This window comes from Mytilus californianus, unplaced genomic scaffold (assembly GCF_021869535.1).
Source record: "Mytilus californianus isolate M0D057914Y unplaced genomic scaffold, xbMytCali1.0.p SCAF_15, whole genome shotgun sequence".
Lineage (NCBI taxonomy): Eukaryota > Metazoa > Mollusca > Bivalvia > Mytilida > Mytilidae > Mytilus > Mytilus californianus.
This window is the reverse complement of record NW_026262637.1, coordinates 7,968,875-7,995,063: the sequence shown is the minus strand read 5'-3', so window position 1 is coordinate 7,995,063 and position 26,189 is coordinate 7,968,875. Positions and strand designations below refer to the sequence as shown.

Genomic DNA, 26,189 nt, shown 5'->3' with positions numbered 1-26,189 from the left:
AGTGGTTGTCGTTTGTTGATGTGGTTTCTCGCTTTTTATATAGATTAGACCGTTTGTTTTCCTGTTTGAATGTCTTTACACTTGTCATTTTGGGGGCTCTTTATAGCTTGCGGTTCAGTGCGAGCCAAGGCTCCGTGATGAAGGACGTACTTTGACCTATTATGGTTTACTTTTTACTTTTATTGTGACTTGGATGGAGAGTTGTCTCATTTGCACTCAAAGCACATTTCTTATATCTATTATAACTGACAATGACATTATAATGTTGGTTGATTAGAGTAATCAGTATTTTACCATGCTGGTTTATATTCTTGATATACATGCATAAAGAATTTTAGAAAGAAGCGATTGAGATTTTTCTTATTTATTATGCTTTCCAACTAACATTTCGCAAGTTAAAAAAGATAAAGTAATTTAATGCCATTAATAGCATTCTGCTTCAAAAATACATAACGTCTATTACCAGTTTATATTTTTGTTCCTTTACACATATGTTGAATATCATTTTACTTTTATTGTGACTTGGATGGAGAGTTGTCTCATTTGCACTCAAAGCACATTTCTTATATCTATTATAACTGACAATGACATTATAATGTTGGTTAATTAGAGTAATCAGTATTTTACCCTGCTGGTTTATATTCTTGATATACATGCATAAAGAATTTTAGAAAGAAGCGATTGAGATTTTTCTTACTTATTATGCTTTCCAACTAACATTTCGCAAGTTAAAAAAGATAAAGTAATTTAATGCCATTAATAGCATTCTGCTTCAAAAATACATAACGTCTATTACCAGTTTATATTTTTGTTCCTTTACACATATGTTGAATATCATTAAAATATCGTTTTTTTCATTTTTGTTTCATTTTGTTTGATTGAGTACCTGTAACAGAGAGAACCCTAGTCCTTGTTGTACAACGCATATATAGTTTTTACCAAAATAGATTTGAGTTAAGGCTTTTTTCCCCGACTTATTTTACTAAATTTAAACAACTAAAATTGACAATAAATCACACATTTTTTTAATTTCGATACTTCCGGTGAATACTAGTTTCACCAGTTTTGTTGTGGTTTTTATTGCTCACGCTTTAGTTTTCTGTGTATGTTTTTTTTCAGAATTTTGTTAAAAATCATTTTCTCCTTTGGGCAAGGTGTTAATTTGTGTATGTTTTCATATTCATGACTTGATCTATTTTTGTGTCCTGTGGTATTTTCTAAAAACCAAGTCGTTTTATTTTATTACGCTGTAATTTCGTATAAATTGCAGGTTAAGAAAAGAAAATTGCATACTTCCACGATTTTGTTTAATCATTAGTCTGTTTTGTTTTGTTTTATTTATTTGCATATACGTATTGAAAAACAAATAGATAGTAAACGTTTATATTACAATATATGTATCTGCCGTACCTTTTTCCATCTTAGTTGCACTTCATTAACATAATCCTCCCCCTTTTCGCTTTTAAGGAACAAACACCTACAGTTGTGTCTAGCATGTTCAACCCATGGGTCGTCTTGAGCATCCCATTCTGCTAGTCCAAGATTACAACAGAAGCACCTAACAATATCAGCTTCACCTTGAAAGACGTAAAGAAATCATTTTTTTTCTGGCCAAGAATACAAAATCATAAGTACCACGAAGTCAAATGTGGTATTTTCCTTTATATACGCTGTCCGCATTTGATGATCTCGAAATTTAATTTATTAATTAATGATTGTTTAACGTTTAACGGCAAATACATCATGCGTGATCAGGCGGGAAAAAACACATAATACAACATATAGGTTTTTCCAGGTAGGTCGGCTGGGTTGAAGGGCTGGCAATTTGGGCCGACACTGAAAAAATGAGTGTATGTTGGACACGTGCAAACATTTTGCCTTGCAACAGACTATGTACGCACATCTATGATAGTTATTGCAAAGGTTCTAAAACAAGAAGAGAGCTTTGCACTTTCCCCAAAAAAGGATCAGAATTTACGTCCTCTCCAGATTGGATTGGCTGCGAATTTATCAATCAATTAATTATCGTTGGATTGATGTCTCGTTGACATATGCTTAACATATTTTTTTCATACCAAAATCGAACCTTTCGATTATTGATTATTTATATTGCTTAGTATAAATTTGATGGCAAATTTAAATAACAATATGACATCATTGCCATAGATTTGCCAATATTTTGTCGTAAACTAACAGTTCAGGGGTATTTATTCAACATTACCTCTGAAATAATTGCACTGATGCTTCCGGATGTTCGTAATATTTGTTAATAAACAGTGCGAGATTATTATGTGCGTAAAAATGAGTTCATAACATATGAATCTTCTTTAGACTTTAAGTTAGTAAAACTTTTACCTGTGTAAAAATAACCAGCTTCAGCCAATAGAATTGGTCGCTGTTTTGAGGAGAACATCCAGTTTGTATAGGTCTGTAATCTCGACTTGACGCGTTGAAATTGTGGATATTTAAGCTGTGCAACAAATCCATCAGTGAACTTATATGTAAGTAAATTATCATTTAAATGTAAACTTTTTTCAGTAGTCATTAAATTGAGGTTGGAAAAGTTGTCTTCAAATGCATGGTTATTTTTCTTAGCAGTTAATTTTTCGTCGAAGGAGAAGGTCGTATCAAAAGTGTTAGTGAACAGAAACTTTGAATCTTGTTCAACTTTGGCTTCTTCTAAATTTGCTACTTGATTTTCAACAGCCATTGGATCTGACGTTTGTATTGATAAGGACGATATCATTTCGTTCATGCCGTCACATCCAATATCATTTATCTCTCTGCTCGTCTCACGTATTCCATTTATCATCTCTGGATATCTGGGAGAAATGTTATCAGTACTTGCGTATGTATCTGGAGGACAAAACACATTATCAGCAACAAATGTAGAATAGATAGTTTCATGTCCTCCTTTTAGTAGGAATGATTTATCATTAGACTGTTTTGTACTTAAGTCGACATATGATCGAACTGGATTGCCTTTTTTGTCTTTTTCTAAACCAGTAAGATGATCATTTTCACGTGAAGTGCCCACTTTCGGACAAATCTTGAATCCGTTACCTTGAACGAAGCTACAATCAGGACTGCAGCGTGCATGAGCCTCTGATGGATTCTCTGGTGGAATCCAGGAGTTAACTGAGGCTGTGTAATCACAGGTAAAACAACGGACGATATGCTCTGTTCCAGTGTAGAAAAATCCTGCTAGAGCTAATGGATAAGGCCAAAACAGGGGATGTACTGGCCAGTATGTATACGATGCTATGCGTTCTTGTGGTGTTTTGAAAATCATTCCACCAGGTAGAAAAATCTGTTCACATGGGACATCATAAAGAAAATATCTAGATGGAAGAACTTTATTCGTCTGTTGATCAGAAATATCAGATGTCCATGCATTTCTGTCTCTATCTATAAAATAGGTTATTGATTTTCTATTTTTATCATCTTCTTTTGTTGATCTATATTTATAAAAGTAAAATTCTTCTTCTGGTAGCATACCACCATTCCATAGATGTTTCTGAAAATGAATAATAATGTATAACTTGAACAGCACGCACCACAAAGATCATTCAATAAACTTACACCATGCATGAAACGCAAAATCAGGTTCTTTATTGTGTACTCAAATAAAAATTATAACTTTCAATGTTTTACTCTTAGTTTAGATTAAACAGGTTAAATTCTAATATATCTTTCCAGTTGTAAAATAAAAACACAAAAAAACAAGAACCACTGACAATACTTTTAGAGGCAAAGAACCAAATATAGTTCAAAACGTAAATTTATGGACACGTACCCAGTCGCTGTATACAAAATTGAACAATGTTGGGTCGGAAACAAACGGTTTACAGAACACTCAAATCGACTGCGACTACTGTTATATTTTCCTCTGTTGTTTACGGGACATTTTCAATACAATACACATTGAAATTGTCTCATTTCTTTGCGATATGTTATAACATTTTTAGATATTATTCATTTAAATCGAAATAAATATATCAACATTTTTGGATTAGCAGACAACAATTTGATGGCGTTTCAAAGTGGTTTTAAAAAGTTTTCCGTATATGCAGTGAAGCACCTATTACTGTGCATGTTCTACATGACAACGGATCTTAATAAATTGAATCTATCAAAAAATCTACAAAATATCTTAACTTTGTAAAAATATCATATCTTAGTTTACCTTATTACTTCCTTGTTTTCTTGAAACGGCATGATCTTTGTCTGCTGAATTTTTAGGTAAAGAGTGTACAAGAACGCCCATTATTTGGTCAAATTTCGAACACAGTTGTTTGTATGCTGAAAACGATGTTATATCACAGGTTAACAGCTGCTGACCTAGAGCAAGAAGACGAACCAGTCCTTTTTTCAATGGCAACAGGTGTAGCAACAAATGCTTCGCTAATGTTATATCGTCTTCATAAAGTTGATCAATTGTAATATCGGACCTAGCCATAATCTTGGAAACGCATTCTACAGTTGAGTTTGAACCATTTGTACATTTTACCGAAGTCAAATTAGGTTTGGAAAAAAGATATGTCCACTGTTTCTGTGTGATTATGCTAAGGTGTTTGCGACTGTTGTTTTCGCATTTGCAACAGTTATTGAAACCCCCGACTAAATGATATATATCGTGTTTATTTTCGTTCAGAAATTCAACAAATGTCGTTTGTAACTGTAAGCACTGACGCCAGAAAATAACATCACAACAATCAAGCAGACACCAAGCTATATCTAGGTCTATGTCTTCCAAGGTTATCAAACAATTCATTTTGTTTGTATTTAGTTTCGATGAGGAGTTTGGGATGCCTAAAAGGTCGAGATGGTTTTGTTGAAGCCGTCGGCGGTCCGGAAGCAAATAGTCAAATGAACATAATTCACATCTTGTAGTAAAATGATAATAATGGTACAAATCATGCTTATGTTCTTCTATCAAACATTGGAACGATCGACGACTTTGGACCAGATAAAACTTAATTACTTCCTGGGCTGTTCTCAGTATTCTGTGTTCCTTTCTTTTTAATTCTTTAATTATTTCTTCTATGTAATCATCCATTACCTTTACAGTAGAACAAACATCAAGTCTATAAATGCAAAAAAGAAGGCAATTTGAAAAGAAAAGAAAAAAAGGTATTTTCCAATAAATAATTATCTGCAAATAACAGTTAATGTGTAGTAAAAGTCAATAAGACAGCAAACTACAACACAACATTTATACAATGATGATTTTGTAATCAAAGAGTCCTCAACAAATGAAAACATCAAAAAATGCCAATGAGACCACTCTTCTGCAGAGACCAAATGACATAGATGTAAACACCTATAAGTCATCGTACGGCTTTCAACAATGAGCAAAACCCATACCGCATAGTCCGCTATAAAAGACTCCGAAATGACAAATGTAAAACAATTCAAACAAAAAAACTAACGGCCTGATGTATGTACAACACAAAGAACGAACAACAAATATGATGTGCAGCAACAAACGACAACCGCTGAATTGCAGGCACATACAACATGAATCAGGGTTGTACTAGTTTACTGGCGATAACCCCTCCCCATAAACTAGCTGGGACAATGGTGTAACATTACAACATTAGAACAAATATAGATATCAACTGAAAAGGGCTAAACATTTTATACCATATTAAACATTTGGATTAGACACGAAGACACAGTTGACAGAGATTACCAAACGGCTGCCCTTAAAACTAAAAATATATATCAAATAATGAGAAGAATAAGAAGAGAAAAAAAAACGATAAATAAAGACAACCAATAACGTTCTTCCTGTCATGGAATAGGCACATTTTGAACATATGAATGGGAGTATCAGCCAAAGTAAGTCCTAAAAAGACATTCATATATAGACGTCAGAGCAATATTGGATTTTTTTACTCTCGAGGGTTGAACCTTACATCAGCTATAATAGATCAGCTGAACAATAAAAGGAACATTAATGAACATACAATTAAGCTAGCCTAGTTCAGCAAAAGCAAGGAAGAAATTAACTTTTTGCTGACAATAAAACACATAAAAGAACTGTTGAAAAGAGTATCTAGGACTGCTGGGTTTTACTGAACGCTAGATCATATTAGAGTAGTATAATTATGATAAACAAGCAAAACTTAAAGTGCACAATAACCCATCTTGTTAGTAAAATATTTTTTCATTATTTCATAATGCTTCGCCGAGCGCAGCCTGATACGACCGCAGAGATCGAATCCTGAACAGTTGGGGCAAGTTTAGACATAATATTAAAGCTTGATACTGTCTGAATTTGGATTGTGATCAATTTTTTGACATAATATAGGTTTCTGACACAAAATAAATGTGGTCAAAGATCATAGAAATTTTAATTGGGACATTTAATTTACCTAGTATGGTCTGATATCCCAAATCTAACAACATGGTTATATTCAGCACATAAAAAACACAAAAAATTTAATCTTAGTTGAAATTAAACACAGTTTAATTTTAGACCCTTCAAACCTTAATATGGACTAATGTGAAAACAGGGCCAAAAATAAAAAATCTAAATGCACAATAAGATTCAACATATCATAGAGCCGCAATAATTCAGTTTTTGATGAAATCAAACAAAGTTTAATTTTGGACCCTTTGGACCTCAATGTAGACCTATTTTAAAATGGGACCCAATATCCAAAATAGTAATACAAGGTTAGAACTCCTCAAAATTAAAGACTTTAAATTAATCCCATTGAAAATGGTTAAAAGATTTGTATTTATTTTCAATTGAAGATTTAACTGCGATATTGCGCAATACTGTGTCATTGCCCAATACTGTGCTATTGCGCAATAATATGTTATTGCGCAATATTGCGCAATAAAAGATTTCTTGCTATTGCACAATACTGTGCTAATGTGCAATACTGTGCTATATTCCAATAATGTGTTATTGTGCAATACTGTGCAATTGAAGATTTCTTGCTATTGCGCAATACAGTGCAATTGAAGATTTCTTGCTATTGCGCAATATTGTGCAATTTAAGATTTCTTGCTATTGCACACAATACTATGCTATTGCGTAATACTGTGCTATTGTGCAGTAAAGATTTCTTGCTATTGCGCAACACTGTGCAATTGAAGATTTCTTGTTATTGCGCAATACTGTGCAATTGAAGATTTCTTGTTATTGCGCAATACTGTTACTCTGTTATATATAATAATTTACACACCCTGTTTTGTGTGTATCTCCTGCCATATCAGTTTGCTTTTATATATAAATCAGTTATAATCCTTTGGATCCTATTAATTATTCACTTGTATTAATATGTAAATGCCAATTTGTGTACATTACTTAACCTGAATTTAATTAATAAAATATGTTTACACTAGAAATAATCAATGTAAAAATGTAAAATTTTCAGAAAAAAAAAAACATGAAAAAAAATCCCCCCCCCCCCTCATAAAAAAAATTAGAAATATTGAAAAATATCGATGAAAAAAATTTGAACCCCCCAAAAAAATGTTAAAAATCCCGTCCAAACTTTTTGAACGCCCACTTGTTTTTGGCCCCTTTTTTGCCCTTAATTCCTGAACGTTTGGGGCAATTACCCCCAATCTCAATCCAAGCCGTCCCTTTGTGATATGGAACCTAGTGGGACATTTTCAGAGAGATCCATACACTAACACACAATTTTTTGTCCTGAAACTACAAAAATGCTTGTTTTTGGCCCCTTTTTGGCCATTAATTCCTATTCTGTTGGTACCATAACCCCCAAAATCAATCCCAACCTTTATTTTGTGATATTGAACCTTCTGGTAAAATTTCATAGAGATCCATTCACTTAAACTAAAGTTATTGTCCGGAAACTAAATGTGTCTTCAGACGACGACGACGACATGATACCATAATACGAACGCAAAAATTTGTTTGCGGTCGTATAAAAACCAGACATAATTTCGAACAGCAACGAACAACTTTAAACGTGAAGGATTAAATTTGATAAATAAAGAATAGTTTAATGGGCATACGATACAGTTTTGATCTCACGGTGAATTTTTGACGAAAGTTTGCATGCAAGCTATTTTTCTTTCACCTAGTCAATTCAAATATGTAATAAAAAATATACCTTCATGTGCTACTTTTAGAGATAAATGGGGTCGAAATTTTATACATTTACTGGAAATTTTGGTTTCTTGGACATTTCTATCCTTTGGAAAGACATACTTAACTTTTTTGTTTCAAAAGATAAAAGCAAGCTGATTTTTTTTAAAAGCATCTGGAATATCTTCTCTACATAAGTGTGCCTTGAATTTGTGTAACAAATCTTTGGAAATTATTCATTTTTATCACATTTACATGATTTTAGTCAAAGAACGGCATTTTTTCTGTATATTTATCTAATTTGAAAAAAAATCATCGGTGATTTGTTCATTAAAATTGGCACAAACAATCTTCATAAATAATAAAGCCAAATGTCATTTTAAAAAAGAGGGGTCCATGAACTCGTTTTCGATTTAAATCAGTCTGAATGATAAAAATCAGTCAAAAATGCATCTTTTCCCGATATATCACAGTTTGACGTCGTGAAAAATAACATTTTACGTTAGCAACGTCATTACCCCCCTGTAACTATATCGTATGCCCTTTTACATATGTTGGCCTCTGACTACATGCATTGTTTCTTCTTCTTTTTCATTGGGTTGCTTGCATTCTACATTAACTTTAATTCATAAGAAAATTATAATTACATGTTTTGACGCACATCCAAGTTTGAATGTCTCTTCAAAATGATCGTTGAATTAACAATTTGCAAAACGTCAGCTAGCAACGTGCAAACAAAATAGTCTGATACATCATTTTGTAGATATCAAACACTATATTAATAATAATAATAATTCAGAAAAATCAATTTATATTTTTGCTATAAAACGTAAAGACTTTTTGTTATAAATGACTTTTTTTTAGATACAAAGATGGGACCAGTAGAAATTTAAGCGGATGAAAGGTTTTTCTTTTTTTTCATTTCCTTTTTAACTAATACCCTTTCACAAACACGGATTTTTCTTTTGTGACCTTACGCATCGCCAATCCGTTAGTATCGTCAATTTTTCGTAAACCGTTCGCAAACAATTCATGCGAAACCACTGTAATTTCTTCGGTTACTTGTATATTTAAAAGTATGCAGAGACATAGGGTACACCATGTACAGTCGTATTCAGGTACTACTTCAATTCCAGTCTTGAAAACTTTTACATACATTTTAATGAACTGTTTTGCTATAATAGAATAGTAATTTGAATTGTCATATTTTATATAGTAATTGAGGATTCATTTGCTAAAAGAAAAACAAAATTGCATTCTGCTTAAAAGCCGAAGTAACTTTACGAAAAATAAGGATTTTATTTAATGGGTACACAATGTACATGTAGTTTTGATTATAGTATTATTTAGTAAACTGAAACAATTAGCCGCATATTTCAATCTACAAAATGTTCGTCCTTGTGCTCTCTATAACAGCGGTGCATGATCCTATCCGTATGGTTCCAGTCGGTTAAACGGTTAAAAGCAGAGAATTTGATTCAGGACGATTTTACAAAATATACTGGAAATAACAAATAACATGAATACGGAAGTAATACTGAATAATAATGACAGATTTGAAAAATCGTATACCTTACTCTGGCATACATGTCTAAAAGATAACAAACGTGTACCAGGAAGTAGTTTGAAATCAACTATATGTTATAATGCTGTAATTCGATCATGTTTATATCGGAATATCAATAATGTAGATTTATCGCAAATAAAGATATAAACAATCAAAGACATAAAAATGTCTAACTAGTCAAGTGATATATGAGTATTCTAAACAAAATATTACGCCACGTTTCATATATCTTGCCTCATCAAATGAAATGTAAATAAAACTAAATTTTGAATTATTACTTCCAAGAACCCCTTCGATACTATTTTTTAACAAAATCTGAAAATTGTATAAAACCTCTTGAAAAAGCTATATTTCTTTTTGAAAGATTATTATTTTAAAAAAATTCGTTGTCGTACTTACCAGGAAATAGATATTTAATCTTTAAACTGGTAACCCGTGATACATGTATACAGTGCATCATACATGTACACTGATATCGTCACTAATAATAGAAATGAGGAAATATAAATGGACCATTAAAAGACAATATCTGAATATAACGAATTGCTATCTTAGATTTACGTCGCTGGTGGTAATATGTACTACATTGAAAAGCCAATATTAGAGGTATGTTCGGTACAACCTTGTACAACATGGAACATTGACAAGCAATTAACCAATACACAGAGATACTTACAATGTAGATGTTTTCTTTTTCTCGAAAACCTCATTATTCATAAAACCACTTTAAATGTTATCCATACCGTTTCTTAATAGCCATAATGTTATTCTGAAATGTGAACAGAATAGACAAAATTTTGCAATGCATATCAAAAAAAGTTTTAACACAATCCTGTAAGCCAATAACTCTGAATATTTTTTTTGAAGCACAACGTTTTGAATTCTAATTGTTTGTTTGTAAAATCTAACACCAAAGAGGCTGCAATATGCTAATTAAAAAAAGAGATAATTACATTGAAGTTTCGGCATTCACGACAGGCTCTACACGAGGAGAACGAGTTTCTTACACGTCCGTTGCAAACGAGATTAACTTTCTGCTGCTTAGTCTTGATTTGTCGGTAGTGTATGCTGTGGACTGTTGTTTTGTCGTTTGGGTGTGTTTGCCATAATGGTGTATGTCCTTCTAAACTTATGGGTTTTGAATGGCACCTAGGGTAGTCAGGATTGTTTTTTACGAAATTTCATTTACGCATTATGCTAAACTGGTTTTTGTCAAGAACACTTTTATTCTCAATTTTTTGCATAATTATGTGGTGTTGCAGAATATGCATTTTCACCCTTGTCAAGCCAGATTAGTCATTTTTTGATATCCCCCAGCAACCCTCGCCAGAATAACAGCAAAAATGTGAAAAAAAAATGGAAAAATGTATATTTCTGGAACAAAAACTGATTGACTAAAAACAAATGTTGAGGATTAATACATGTAGATCTTGTCGAGCTGATCATTTTTGCAATTTACGCTTGTTATTTAGCTTTTTTTTTTTCACGAACACAGCTAACAAATGCAAACATTATAACAATTCTAAAACAGGTTGACATATTTTTCTCCAATTTTCAACATAGATACATCGTGTCGTACTTAACCTTTTTGCCTTTAACACTTTTAACCTTACTTCTATATTTTCCAGTTTAACAGTCAAAAATCATGTCAGTTTTTCTCTAAATGTTATTGTTTAGAGATACTATCAACACTTTAGTTCTATTTTCAAACATGGCTGCCATGTTGATTTATCAACCTCGACAAAATTCACAAACTTTATACAGTATACTGTATAAAGTTTGTGAATTTTGTTATATGCACGGATCGGACAGATACATATATACTTAATAGAAACGTACTCCGCAGTAATTATATGCGATAAACGCGGACTTCGATGAAGATACCTTTACCCAATAAATGTAATTTCAACCATTTTAAGGAACTGAATAAGATTGAAATCAATTTATTCTAGTTGTCTGCCCATAGACCGTTATTTGTTTTCCCGCGCTTCATGGAATAAAACCATTCAGTACGACAGGGCCGACTCGATTAGGCGTGTATCGATCACAGTTAAAATTTTTATCTTACTTGTGTGATTGTTTTGATGCTATATATAGTATGATTGCTATATTTAGTATGATTTGATTTCAGTAGAAATTATACATTACTGACTATATTTTGTTGACATGATATTATGTATTATGATGTGCAATTAAATTCAGCACACGACACTGTGTGGGTAGTTAATTTGAAACTTTAGTTTGGTTTTTATTAGCATTTACGAGGCTGTGGTTTTGTGTCTAGAGTTGTGTAGTCTATGGCGTTAGTAATTGTATAAGAATTTGAATTGAACTTGGTCCATTACATATGAAAAAATATATATTCTATAAACGAAGCAGACAAACTTTGTTTTTAATCCTTTCAGCCAAAATGCAGAATTGGCATATTACCTAGTCTATATTAAAAGGAATGTGTTGTTTATATGATTATAGTTTCAGCTTTATCATAATTATGTTAATTTCTTTCACTGGGGAGGGGGTGGGACCTAGGAGGAAACATTGGATTTTTTTTGTAGTTCCCACAACTTGAAGCCGGAGATTGAAATATATTAAAGATTCCCTTCAAAGACCTGAAAATTTCAACTCCCCCTTCCTTCAACATTTGTCAATACTTTTGTTCTTTAAAATGAATAAATAAATTATTGTCACAGAGGTATCGCGGTAAATATGTGTGACAAATATCGGTTCAATGCACATGCATTAGTGATACAATAAGTTGTAAAGCTCTGATAAACTGTGTTTGAAGTTTTATAGATTCATAGATGCGCGTTTTGTTATTTTGATAGTATAATGCAATTGTTGAAATCAAAATGGCAATATTAAAACACGTAAACTATCCAAACCAGAGTCAATGAACCGTGACTGGAGGTGCAGGGCCAAATAAAATAGAAATGTGGAATGCAAATGATTATAAAACTGCAAACAAAATATCACTGACTTAAGGATGTGTAATAATCCTGTGTGGGGATACGAGAGGCAAAATAATTGGAGCTCATAAAATTACATCCTTTAATGGCGCTTGCAAAACGAAAAAGAGACAGTACCTGTGATTACGATTACATACATGTATATAACAAAATCGTATACGGACTGAACAGTATTTCCGGAAACGCGGATTCAACCCCCTATATATATATTACATCCCCCCGACAAAAGAAAAATGTAAATTTTTCTCAGGGTTGAATTCGCTTTACAATATATATGCACCAACTCATATACCATCTCAAAACACAGCATGAAAAATGACAATTATCTGACGTTGCGAAATCCCAACTTTTGAAAGTTAGTAGTTAAATATATTTTTACAGATCCGAAATTGTTTCGTGATACATGTATCATTGAGTAATAAATTCAACAGAGCCCCCAACTCTTACAATATTGTGAAAATGTCCTATAATGATCACATTTCATAAGTTGCAAGTTTCAAAAAAATATATCAACTATCTCTCACAGAATCATGGTGCACCAAACCCATTTACGCACACACACTCTCATAAAAAATATGAAATTGCTAACAGATAAAACATATCAGAAAGATACAATTCACGGGGTTTATTTTTGAAATTATCTCGATATCACTAACATAGATCCTAGATAATACACTCCTCATAAAAGTTCCAAAAGGACGTTAACTACAGATTTCCGTCTTTATACCATGCAAAAAAAAAACCCAAAAAAAAAACATTCTCTCTACATTTTCCTTAATTTGCTCGCTAATGAAACTGTATATCACTATCATGTTTCCTTAAAAATCCACTAAATACAAAATGAACCATATTCATACGATCTCATCAACATATTTCAAAAATAGTAAAGATCGATGTTCAATATAAACATACAAAATTCGGCATTCTTCATAGAAAATAATTATTGAATTACAAATCTGAAAACGCAGTACCAACTTTCTGCTATTATGTTACAAAATTAAATAAATCAAATGTTAATGACTAGATAATTCAAACTTGATACTTATGTAAATGAAATTGAAATAAAAAATCTACAAGTATAAAAATGCACAAGTGTTTAGCATAATGTCATGTATACGCAATATCAACAATCGTTCATTATTTTCATCAGAATAATAGAAAAAATCAAGCAAACATACCTAATACGAATTGTTCAAGTATTTTAAAAAGATAAGTAATATCAAGATATGCAAAATAAAAAAAAATCTTAAGCAGTTAATAAGCAGTTTCCATGTACATGTATATTATATATGCAAACAAACTAATGTCCGTATATTTAAAAAAAAAAAAAATTCTTATTGAATAATATTGAAATTGGGCTCCGCTCTGTACTGAATTTCATCTGACATCATAGTAACGGATTGTCATGAGATAAATCTCACGGACAAAAACATGAAAAGTTCGCCAGAAAAAGTCGTTGTACCATCATCATAGGGCATTGTCATGAGATAAATCTCACGGACAATAAGTTCAAGAAAAGCATCGCTGTACACAGATTAATAAATTGTCATGAGATAAATCTCACGGACAAAAAGTTCCAGTAAAGCATCACTGTAAACATCCGGGTAACTTGTCATGAGATAAAACTCAAGGACAAAAAGGTTCGAAATAAACATCCTCGTCAAGCATTAAAGTATAAATTGTTCAAATTGGCAATTGTCTGGAATTTTACAACAAAATTCGTTTAATATGTACAATATGAGCATTCCATAAAATTAAACACTGAATAAAACATTAAAAAAACGGTGTATCATGAGGTAAACCTCACGGACACAAAACGACTCATAGAATTTGTGGAGGTAGTCGGTGGTTTATCAAATCACGGGCTTTCTTGTCAAAATCGGACTCCTTTAGCCAACGGGCATTTTGAGCCGGTTCTCCAATAAAATGAACTAAATAACTCATTGTTCCGTCCATAATTTTCCTAGCAAGTATTCGTTTAACTTTGTAAAAACGATTTTCATCACTCGAAACAATTTTGTCTCCTGGATCGGTGAAACTTTCATCTTCAAAACGAGCTGGTTTCTTTTTTAATCGGGTTGATTTCCGGATTGGGGACTGAATACTTTTCCCTTTGCACTTTTTTGTTTGTTCGTCTGTCGCATTGTTTGAATTGTTATTCATCAAAATTTTTCCTGTGTCGTTCTCTGTATCATTTGAATCATTGTCATTTATTTCAGAATGTGACACTGTCGTATTCGATAATTCACTTGTTGCAGAGAAGTCCGATGCAGTATTTTGGTCCGTGGTTGTATTTACATGTATTTTTGTTTCAACTTGATCAATGAAGTATTGTGCAGGATTTGGTTGACGCACGTACGCCGGTTTTATCCGATTAATGTGAATAGGATTCGGAAGGCATTTTTGTGAATCTGGGTCCTTCAAAACTACCATATGAGGACTGTGAATTTTATGAATGATATATGGCCCAGCATAACGGTATTTCAGTTTTTGTCCCTGTCCTGTAGGATTTTTGCTGAGATAAACATAATCATGTTCTGCGTACTGTAGAGGGTTCAAACTGTCATTTACACGTTCCACCATTTTTATTTGAGAAGTTAATGCATGTTCTTTCACTTCTGATCGAATTATTTCTAATCTTGCGCACAAATTTTGAACATATTCATGACAATCGTTTGGAAGCGTGTTTATATCCTGTCTAAAATGTCCGGTTAATGGAAAATTAGGCCTCCTGCCGTAAACTATCTCAAATGGAGAATATCCTAGACTGGCGTTAACGGTATTGTTCATTGAGAAAAGAATACAAGGTAATAAATCTTGCCAGTTCTTACCATCTGCAATGTATGGAGTCATGCGTTCGGCTAAAGTTCTATGCGAACGTTCGCACGCACCCAGACAGTGATGTGCAAAACTCGGGGTGTATTCATGATTTATGTCTAGTAACCGGCAAACTTCTTTGAAACATTTACTGATGAATTCGGAGCCTTGATCGCTGATTATAGTATCAAATACACCAAACTGCGAAACCATCCTGAATAAAACTTCAGACACTGTAATAGTATCGGCGGTAGGAATAGCCTCGGCAAATACAAACTTACTAAAAAGGTCAATCGCCGTGCAAACATATTGATTTCCTGTTGGAGATATTGGATTTATTGGTCCAAAAATGTCGATTTTTCTCACACTTGAAACGGCGAATCTGGCGTACGGTATGCGACAATTCCGGCCTTAGTGTTGATTTTTGTCAATTTCCTTCCTTGACATGCCGGACAACTTTTTATATAGTCAGAAATTTTCTGCGCCAATTTTGAAAAGAAACATTTTTCCTTTATTAAGTCAATTGTATGTTGTATTCCGCCATGTCCGCCAAGAGATGAGTCATGATACATAGAAATAACGGTTTTCACTACAACTGCTGGTAAAACTAGTTGGTAATTTTTTAGATTTTTAGCGCGCTTTGATTTTGCAATTCGAGAATGAAAAAGTAATCCGTTTATCAACATAAAATCAGGCGATTGCAAAAGTAGTTTTCGGGCCTCTTTTTGTGATTTCGGCAGTTCTCCCTTATCGAAGTACGAAACAAATTTTCCGTAGTCTGAATCTTTCCGTTGTAGATTGCTTAAACTTTCTACACTAAAGTCAGATCTCTCGAACAGATCTATCATTTCAACTTGACGTCTCATTTGGTTATCTTGATCCGTATTCACATCCGTTGTAAGATTGAAAATATCCGAATCATGTTCATTTAAAACAGTTGATTGATCATCACTACTACGATCTGTTGATGGTACGCTTATATCGGTATCTACGGTATTTGTCGGATTTTGTATTTCAATATTTTGTTTCATATCATTGTCGGAAACGCTCTCTATATCTGTGTTGTTTACTGAAACTGGGTTATTTTCGGACGGATTTATTCTCAAATTTGGAATGGAAAGTAATTTTCTCTTTGAAACAATTTTGCGTTTTAGTTTGTTTTGTTTGCAAGGAACATCATCTTCCGTATCGGCATCATATTCTGCTGTCGTTTGTAAGTCGGGTTTGTGTTGATGATCCGGATTTAATAAATTGAAATTTGATGTTAAATTTTGATCAACTCGAATATTGTTTATCTGGTCGTTTTCACTAGAATCCGAATGTCTAAATGATGGAAATTTGTATCCACCTTCAATGTTTATATCACCTACGATTTCCTCCTTATACGGGAAATATGGGTCTTCAATATCAGGACTAATAAATTCATCGGAAATCTCCTGCCGCGGAATACGCGATAGGGCATCGGCAACCTGCATATCCCTTGCTGGTTTATAGCGAAGATCAAAATTATATTGTTGGAGTATGGCGATCCAGCGCTCATAAATTGCTCCCTTCAGCTGTTTTTGAAACAAAGGCTTTAAAGCCTGGTGATCGCATTCAACGATAAATCTACGCCCACGCAAGTATACAGAACAATCGAGAATTGCAGTCACCATTCCAAGTAATTCAAGTTTGGTGGGGCCATAAGATCTTTGCCAACGACTTAATGATTTTGACCCAAAACGGACCACTCTGATCATGTCCTCCTCATGTTCATCAGTATGAATCTGGTAAAGAACGTATCCTATGCCCTTACTGGATGTATCAACAGCCAAATGAAATGGTATATTGTAATTTGGAAATGCAAGAACTGGTGAATTTAAAAGCAATTTTTTTCAGTTTTTGAAAGGCATTTTCTTGCTCCGCAGACCACCGAAATTTCATATTTTTCCTAAGTAATTTTGTCATTGGTTCTATTTCTGAGCTGAAATTTGGAATGTATTTTCTAAACCAATTTAGTAGACCGACGACACGGCGTAGTTCTTTAACAGATGTTGGAGAAGGATAATCCTTGATCGCTTGCAACCTTTCCGGTGGGGGCTGAATGCCTTTGCTGGAAATTAAATGCCCCAGAAAAACGCATGACTGCTGTGCAAAGCTACATTTCTTGGGTCCTAGTTTAAGACCGGCTTCTTTCAAGCGGCCGAAAACAGTGTTCAAGTCATCGATATGTTGGTCAAAAGTTTCTGATGCTATAAGAATATCATCCAAGTAACATAAGCACACTTTAAATGTCAATCCCTGTAGAATTTTATCCATCAATAACTGAAATGATGAAGGCGCAGAACTTAACCCCATTGGAAGTCTACGAAATTTGAAAGTTCCAAAACATGTATTGAACGCAGTGTACTTTTGGCTGTCTTTATCTACAGGCATTTGGAAAAATCCTGAGCTTAAGTCGATTGAAGCCAGATAATTTGGAGTTTTCCCAGAAAATGATTCAGTTAGTTCGGTCAGATCAGGAATAAAATACGAAAAATCTTGAACTTGGGAGTTTAAATAGCGAAAGTCGCAACAAAATCTGTACTTAGCACTGCTCTTTTGTGAATTTTCTTGTTGTTTCTTGTTTCGATCTTGTTTTGAAACCAAAACAATAGGACTGATTATTGGAACATCCTCAGTTTCACTGACTGGCGCTATTATATTTTGACGAAGGAGTTCATCAAGGTGTTCACGTAAGGCCTCTTTTTTTATCAGGTGGAAGTCTATAAGGTCTTTGGTTTTTAGGTTTAAAGTCGGATTTCATTCATATTTTTTGATGAACAATGTCTGTGTATCCTAAATCTGGATTTTCATCCGTTACAAACAAACATTTATTTGACTGCAAACACTGACTAAGTTTTGATTTTTCAGTATCGGACAAGTGACTAGGTATATCAAAGTAAGATAAAAATTTGCTATCATCACTTTCATTCTCCGTTCTATGACTTAACTGAACATTTTGCACACTTTGCATTTTACCATTGTCCGGTTTTAATGACGTGATTGAATAATCAGTATCTAATGACGTTGCGCACGATGTTGGTACTACTTAGCGTTTCACGACGTTCCTCAAAATAAGGCGATTTCGACGATTTCAAAGAAAGTTTCAGGCGTTCAAGCATATTATTGATGATGTCAATTTACTGTTGTGAATTTGGTAACCGATTTCGCTTTGTCTGAAAAAATGCATAAATTTACAAATAAAACTCAAATTGGTCGTATAGATATTTTTTTAAATGAAATTCATTTACAGGAGTTGTCAGTCTTTCCAGGCCATAATTGATAATTTTCTTTTCGGCAGCAGTTCGCATTAATGAATCCGATACAATAATGTCCAAATTTACACAGATTTATTTTTAATATAAATTAGATTTTGAATTCATATTCTCCTATTTTTTTGCATATTTATTCCTTTTGTTGCATTTCTTCCCGTTTCATTTTCCTTTCTATATTTTATAATTTTCCGATGCTTTCTTTGTCGCAAAATATTTAGGAAGTTAAACATTCGGGACTCATGTTTTAAATTTTCTCATTTCCGTATTTTTGTGGCATATCCTTTGTTTGTTATAATTGCCAGCAATGGGTTTTCTCTATTTTATTTTATTAACAAAAAAATATACATGTTACTTTTGACGATTTAAAACTTGCAGATAGACAATGTTCCTTATATAAAACAAATATGCTATAAAAAAACCCTAAGATCCCGATATTTTTTTTATATCGATCTCATTTTGTCAACATTTGAATTTAAACTTAAACTATTCCTTTCTCATACATTGGTTGTATTGTAATTTATACATGTATTTTTTATTTTCATTCGAATTAAACTGGAAACAAATAATTACGATATAAAATTAAAAAACAGAGCATGACATCAATTACGTTTTGCGAACGTTGGGACAAAACGGCTATACTTTTTGAAACGATCTAAAAACCTTGTTGCCTAACGAAAAAATATTAAACACTATATTGTTTAAGAAGAAAAACAGAAAAACCTTTACCGCCAAGTTTTATTTTTTATGATCTAACTATGCTTATTTGATAGACAGCTGGTTAAAACCTCAATTTTAAAGAAAATACAGCGTTTTTTTCGTTGGGACAAGATGGCTATACTTTTTGAAGTCATTGCAATAGAAACTATACGCATGGTTTCCGGCAAAAAAATATCATGAACCAGGAGAAAAGTAAAAAAACTTTCAAAATATAATAAATATTTTTTCTCTCAGCTTTTTCAATTTCACGGTATAAATGCGCAAACCCGAAATATACTTACTTTGCATACGGTTGGACTTTTTTCAGACCGTTTACAATAATAACACTTTCCGGATTACGGTTTCAGTGATATTGATTTTGCTTTAACACGCGAATAATTATAACAATAGCAATATTATTGTGAAGTTTTACGATGATCAGAGAAAAAATACCGTAGGAGAGAAACGGAACTCTGATCTTTACACACAAAATGAAACGTTGGACATTACGTTTTTTGCGTAAAAATGGGATAATTAAGTGTTATAATTCCTGGTATTTTAAATTTCGGTTCCTTTTTTTCTTTAATTTCAAGTCTAATGGAATGAATTCAATCAGAAATCACTATATTTTTATCGTACTGACCAGTCTACGTATTTATTTTTATGCTAATCTATAGCAAAATGGAATTGGTACCAACATCGTGCGCAACGTCAATATCTTAAAAATTGCTAAAACTTTCCCTCTTTGAATTGTGATAGGTTCATTAGTAACGTTCATTAGTTTTACCGGCACTGAGTTTTTCTGATCAACTGACACTACAGCCTTAGCTGTTAATAAACCTATTTTGTTCATATAGTCACTACTAGTACATATGCCCTGCGTACCGTATAATACATTCTTTCCAAGTTTACTCCACATAAAAAATTCTGAATTTGCAGGGACAGAAATTCGTTTTTGACACTTAACCTTCACAGTCTTAGTATTTATATACAATTTACCAAAATCAAGCACTATCTTGTTAGTAAATAAATAATTGGTACCTAATATCAACGGATTCGAGGTTTGAGATAGTATGTACACATGTAACCAATGTTTGCCAGTCGGAACTTTGGTCTTTATACGTGCTGTACCAACAATATTTATTGACGCATTATTTGCCAAAAGTATCTTTTCGTTTGCACTTGTAAAAGAATTACGGTAATGTTCTGGCAACGAATTAAAAGGTTGTTGTGATATTACATTTATGGAACTGCCACTATCTATAAGTGCGGCTATCTCTATATTGTCTATAGTAACTGGCATATATAAAAATTTGGGGCGAGATGACTCCTCTCCTTCTATTTCAGAACAAGTACTATCATATGAGTCAGATTCATTATTGTCACAAGTATAATTACAGGATTGTACATGTACGTTGTGTTGTCTACTAGGAGAGCGACTACGCCTTCTGGCACTTAAGGGTGGTCGCCCGAAGGAGCGTGCCCAGTGTCCCCCGGGTTCTGACGGTTTCCCTGTTGTCTTGAAAAACGTAAACAGTGTGATGCTGAATGCCCATACCGATTACAGAGCTGACATTGTGAATTTGGGTTAGCCTGACCTTCACCATCCCACATACAATCGCGCCTAAAATGTTGTGGCCCTTAACAAGCGTGACAATAAAAGGGTGGACGATTTTCGGGCCGCCTGTGCAAATTGTAATCCCGCTGTTCTTTAGGGTAATCAGACTGACGGAAATTTTGATAATTTTGCCTGCGATTTTGAGGTTGCTGTCTGGGCTGTTCTGATTGAGCTGAAAGTTTTTGTATTGCACTTGTCAAATCTTGAATTTGTGATTTCAGTTCATGTACGACTGACGGGTTTTGTTCGGCAACAACAGCTTTAGGTGTAATTTGTTGTTTGATGGCAGAAACAGATATCTCATCATGTAACCTGTACCCGTATGCTTCGCCCATTTTGGCAGCTGATAGTGCACTATTACTGTCTTTGTGGTTACCTGCCCTTACAAAGAAAGCTAACTTTTCGGGAAGACCCTTGATGAATTTGGCGAGAATATCATGATCAGCTTTGTGTAATAATTGAGCTTTTTCTACAAGCTGGCAGTAAAAATCTTCGAGTGCTTGACCCGGTGACAACTTTATGTGTTCAAAAACCTTATTTTCTAGCATGATTGTTGGACTTTCCCAATCGAGATTAACATATTTTCTCTTAAACAGTTCAATAAGTTTTTCCCAGGAGCTTTTGTCATTGAATGTTAATGAGTTAAACCACGTGAGGGCCGGGCCCGTTAACTGGAGGTGAAAAGCTGCTATTCGCCTTTGGTTTTCATAAGGCATGATATTATGTAGTGTAGCGAAAGAGTCAAATTCGCGCAAGAAAACAAGTCCATTTTCATGGGGATATCCCTCGAATTTCCTACACGGAGCTAATTTTTCCATGAAAGTTGTATGTACTATTCTAGGTATACTTGTATGTTCTAATCTAGGCGTACTTGTAGTGTAACATGCACTTGTGTTATAAGTCAAATTATTTTGATGCAATCTGTTAACCAAGCTTATTTGTGGTGTTAAAATTGGCATAGAACGATCTAATTTGTTGGTTTGAGAGGGCCTAGTCGGGGCTAATAAATGTAAACTTTGATCTTATTCTTGGTTTTGAGAAGGCCTAGTCGGTGCCAATAAATATGAACTTAAAAGTGAATCGTCGGTAAATTCGTCGTCCGTTTCAACTAATGAATGTAAACTTAAAGTAGACTCGCCATCGCTCATATCATTTAAATTGCTATATTTCGTCGCCGACATCAACGAAGAAAAAAACCAACACTGTAATGAGATAAATCTCACGTACAGATAAAAAAATAAATGTGAATGTTAAATAATACGCCTGTAATGAGATGAATCTCACGTACAGAAAACTGGGATTCATGTGATTAAACATAAGGCAACTTGAAGAAAATCATAATCTGCATACAAAACACAATTTAAACACACAAAGTTTATTATTTATTAAATAGTAACATACCAGATAATGAGATCAATCTCACGTATCTGAATCACGAAAACTGGAAATGTAGAAACTTATTGACAGTCAGCAGGCAGACGCAAGGCGATTCTAATAACCCATAACCTGGCTAATTCTGGTATATGATGAATTCCATCGATATAAAGTGCGTAATTTAAATTATATGATGCTTGGGAACGCTCTCTATGTTTTCTGTTCCGTTCCAAGTCAAGACCAAATAATGGAGAGTTTTTATGAAAAAGTGTATTTAACTGTGAAATATATTTATTCACTTCTGTAATTTGATGTTCAAGTTTTTTATCCTGTGTTCGAAATTTTTCTGGAGAAGCGTGGTCGTGGCGCTCGTTCCACAAGTAGATGGAATAATATGGAATTTCGAGAAATACCAGTGAAATTGTAGGATAATCTTTCAAATATTCATATATCTGTTTATATGTTTGACACACGTGTCGTACGGTCGTGAAATCCTCCGATCTTAAATCAATAAATTTTCCCTTTTTCTCTGTGAGATCACAGGTCCCGAGCCAAATGTAGAGTGTAATGTGGTTAGAGTCAAGTTCTTGAATTTTGGTTGCTAGATTGTCTTTAAGCCACTTATATTGTTCTTCAACACCCACACCACGCCTACACCAAAAATAAAGTTTATTCTCGGGGTGTCTCTGTGAATCAACGACCTCCTGTAGATATATCCCCTTGCTGTCAGAGAGTATAACAGGAATTTTCCCTAAATTTCCCAAGGAATTCAACCTTGGTTCGAGGTTCCGAATTTGCTTGTTCACCTTCGATAAACTCATAGGGAAATTGTAAAGTACATTTAATATATTGTCAATAAATGAAAATGTTATTTCTAATAATTCGGACACACATACAAAAATATTGTCAATGAAAAACTGTCTATTTTCAGTATATCGGGCACAGAAAAAAAATTTGACCACCCACGTGGTTTTCCCACTTCAGTGAAAATTATGGAAAAAAAAATGTCAGTTCACATGGTTTCAGTTCAGTTTTACACAAATAAAGTCCTTTGAAATTATATTTAGGGTCCTCCGCCATGTAATAATCCTGTGTGGGGATACGAGAGGCAAAATATTAGGAGCTCATAAAATTACATCCTTTAATGGCGCTTGCAAAACGAAAAAGAGACAGTACCTGTGATTACGATTACATACATGTATATTTAAGTTAAAATTATTCAGATTAGTCCCCTTCATCTTCAGTGAAAGTATGAAAAAAAGTTTGAATTCTGAAACTGTGATTTTTGTCATGATAATAGCCAAAAAATATAGGTAAAAATTGATGAAAAATTGGAAAATCATTAAAAATGTAGTACTTTCAAATGGCCGTAGGAAAAAAAAAGAAGTGTACCACCATATGATTTATTCTTCATTAATTACTTTCTTACAGTCATAAAAACCCAACAATCAGATTAAGAAAAAAAGTTTCATTCTAGAAATGTTTGGTTCATCAGAGGTGTACATCCAAAAAGTATCATGGGTTGTTCCTTTTCAGTTAACATAAACACAAACTTAAACTTGTAAACCATGTAAAAGTTTTAAAGCCAATGGACCATGCTGAATATCTATGGAAATGAAATTTGCAAACACCAATAAAACTGCATACCAAATATGATTGACTTAACATAAGTCGTTCATCTTAAACTGATCTAATCACAAACTTTTACATGTAAATAATGCAAAAAAATCACAGTCAATGAACCATGACTGAGGGGAGAGGGGGAGCCAAACAATCTCTAAGGAAATGAGATTTGCCAATGCCAATACAACTGCATACCCAATATCATTGACCTACCACTAATAGTTCCACTTAAACTTACCTAGTCATAAACTAACACATGCAAACTAAGCAACAAGTTTCAAAGTCAATAGACCATGACTGACGGGGCAGGACCAAATTATCTCCATGGTGATGAGATGTGCCAATGCATAAACAACTGCATAACACATATCATTGACCTTCCACTTATGGTTCAGCTTAAATTGACTTAATTACAAACTAATACATGTAAAATAAGCTAGTTTCAAAGTCAATATAGTTACCATGACTGAAGGGCCGGGCAAAATTATCACCGTGGAAATGAGATGTACAAATGTTTCGCCTTAAACTGACCTAATCACAAACTAATACATGTAAACTAAGAAAAAGTTTCAAAGTCAAAAGACAATGAGTAAGGGGGCAGGGCCAAGTCATTTCTATGGAAATGAGATGTGCCAATACTAATACAATTGCATACCAAATATCATTGACCTACCATTAGTGGTTTTCTATAAACTTGACCTAATCACAAACTAGTATATTGTTGACGCGCCGCTGAAGCCGGAAACAGCACGCTTAGTCTCGATTTTTTGGCTTCGTCGACGGGAGACAAAAAATATATGCATCTATTATTATTGCTCGATAACATTTTGCATCAATAGTGGATCTAAAGTTCAATTTGGGGAATTGACTTCAGGGAATTTTATAAGGAAATGCCTGCTATGGTCTCACTGACATGTACCACACCTTCATTCAATTTCAGCACATTTTTCATATCTTTTATTAAATAAGCATAAGTTAGTAAATAAATTTCAGGTAAAAAAAAAAAAAAAAAACCTGGAAGAAATTATCGAAATTCAAGATTTTAATCTTAACAATAGAGCCAAACGTAGCGAGGCAAAAAAAAAAGATGTCTTTCATGCCCCAAAAAATATATTTCCATTTTATAGAGAACAGATCGGCGTGGGTAGCCTGACTTCGCATCTCTATCTCATAAAGGAAAATTATTTAAGAAAAGACATGTCTCAGATGCTTCGCATAATCTTAAATAATTGAAGATTTTGCAAATAATTGAAATATATGTGCAATCATGAGTTTCACGATTAATCATGTAAGGAACAGTTATTATTTATATTAGTGTTTTTATTATATGGAAAAGGGTATAATCAGAAAAGCTTCAAGAAAACTGCTATAACTAAAACATCGAACCATCATATTAATATGATTCAGATATTAGTGTATAATTCATCAAATTAGCTATGATTTGTACATGCTTCAAATACAGAAAAAATCGATGTCCCCCACCCCCACATACTCCAATCTGAAGTATTAAAAACTTGGACATCCCCTTTCTATTCCCAAAACGTTCAAAACATACCCCCCCCCCCCCCCCATTATTTTCCTATACGTCATATAAAATATACCAACGATTTATGCTCTTGAGAAAAAAAACCTGTTTTAGTGCAAAAATAAATGAATTTTTGTGGCTGTTGTGCTATCATCTATAAGTCAACGAATTTTTCAGACAATTGAAGGCCGTCTCGATATTTTTAGAAATATATTCATGTTATGAACTTTTCAAGGTTATCGTGAATTTCGACTGACTCTGTATCATGTATGCCGTTTGCATGATGTGTATACATGACTGTATCTATATAAGAATTTAGGTTTTTTTTAATTAAAGATTAACTATCGTTAACAATCCTTATTTTTATTTTATAACAAGCATAGTTTAAAACTCTTACCTCTAAAATGTACCGGCGTCTTTTGAAAACGTAAACAGTACAATTTCGCAATTATCTATTTTTAGACTGAAAATTTTAGTGCTATATTTAGCAGAAAGAAATCGATTTCCAGTATTAAAAATAACTGTTTACCTGGTTTTTCTAAGCTAAATAAAACATATTTGAAATTATGCTCAAGAAAGATTAAAAAAAAAAGAAGGGTACAAACGGTTAGGGTTCACTTAGTTTAAATTGCT

General features: G+C 33.3%; 1 protein-coding gene across 2 annotated transcripts in view; it reads right to left on the bottom strand.

Annotated features, from left to right (window-relative positions):
* Positions 1-25,985, bottom strand: part of LOC127725319 (baculoviral IAP repeat-containing protein 3-like) — a 30,968-nt gene extending 4,983 nt beyond the window's left edge. Inside the window, exons 1-5 of one of the 2 annotated variants that reach the window (XM_052232246.1) lie at positions 25,954-25,985; positions 10,318-10,410; positions 4,187-5,087; positions 2,356-3,517; positions 1,411-1,577 (exon numbers count right to left, since the gene is read on the bottom strand). In XM_052232246.1, coding sequence (XP_052088206.1) covers positions 1,411-1,577; positions 2,356-3,517; positions 4,187-5,087; positions 10,318-10,358 — 2,271 coding nt within the window. In that variant the 5' untranslated portion in view covers positions 10,359-10,410; positions 25,954-25,985. Of the gene's footprint in view, positions 1-1,410; positions 1,578-2,355; positions 3,518-4,186; positions 5,088-10,040; positions 10,081-10,317; positions 10,411-25,953 lie in introns of those variants that run through there. The other variant, XM_052232247.1, reaches the window with a different exon arrangement.
* Positions 25,986-26,189: the final 204 nt, after the last annotated feature.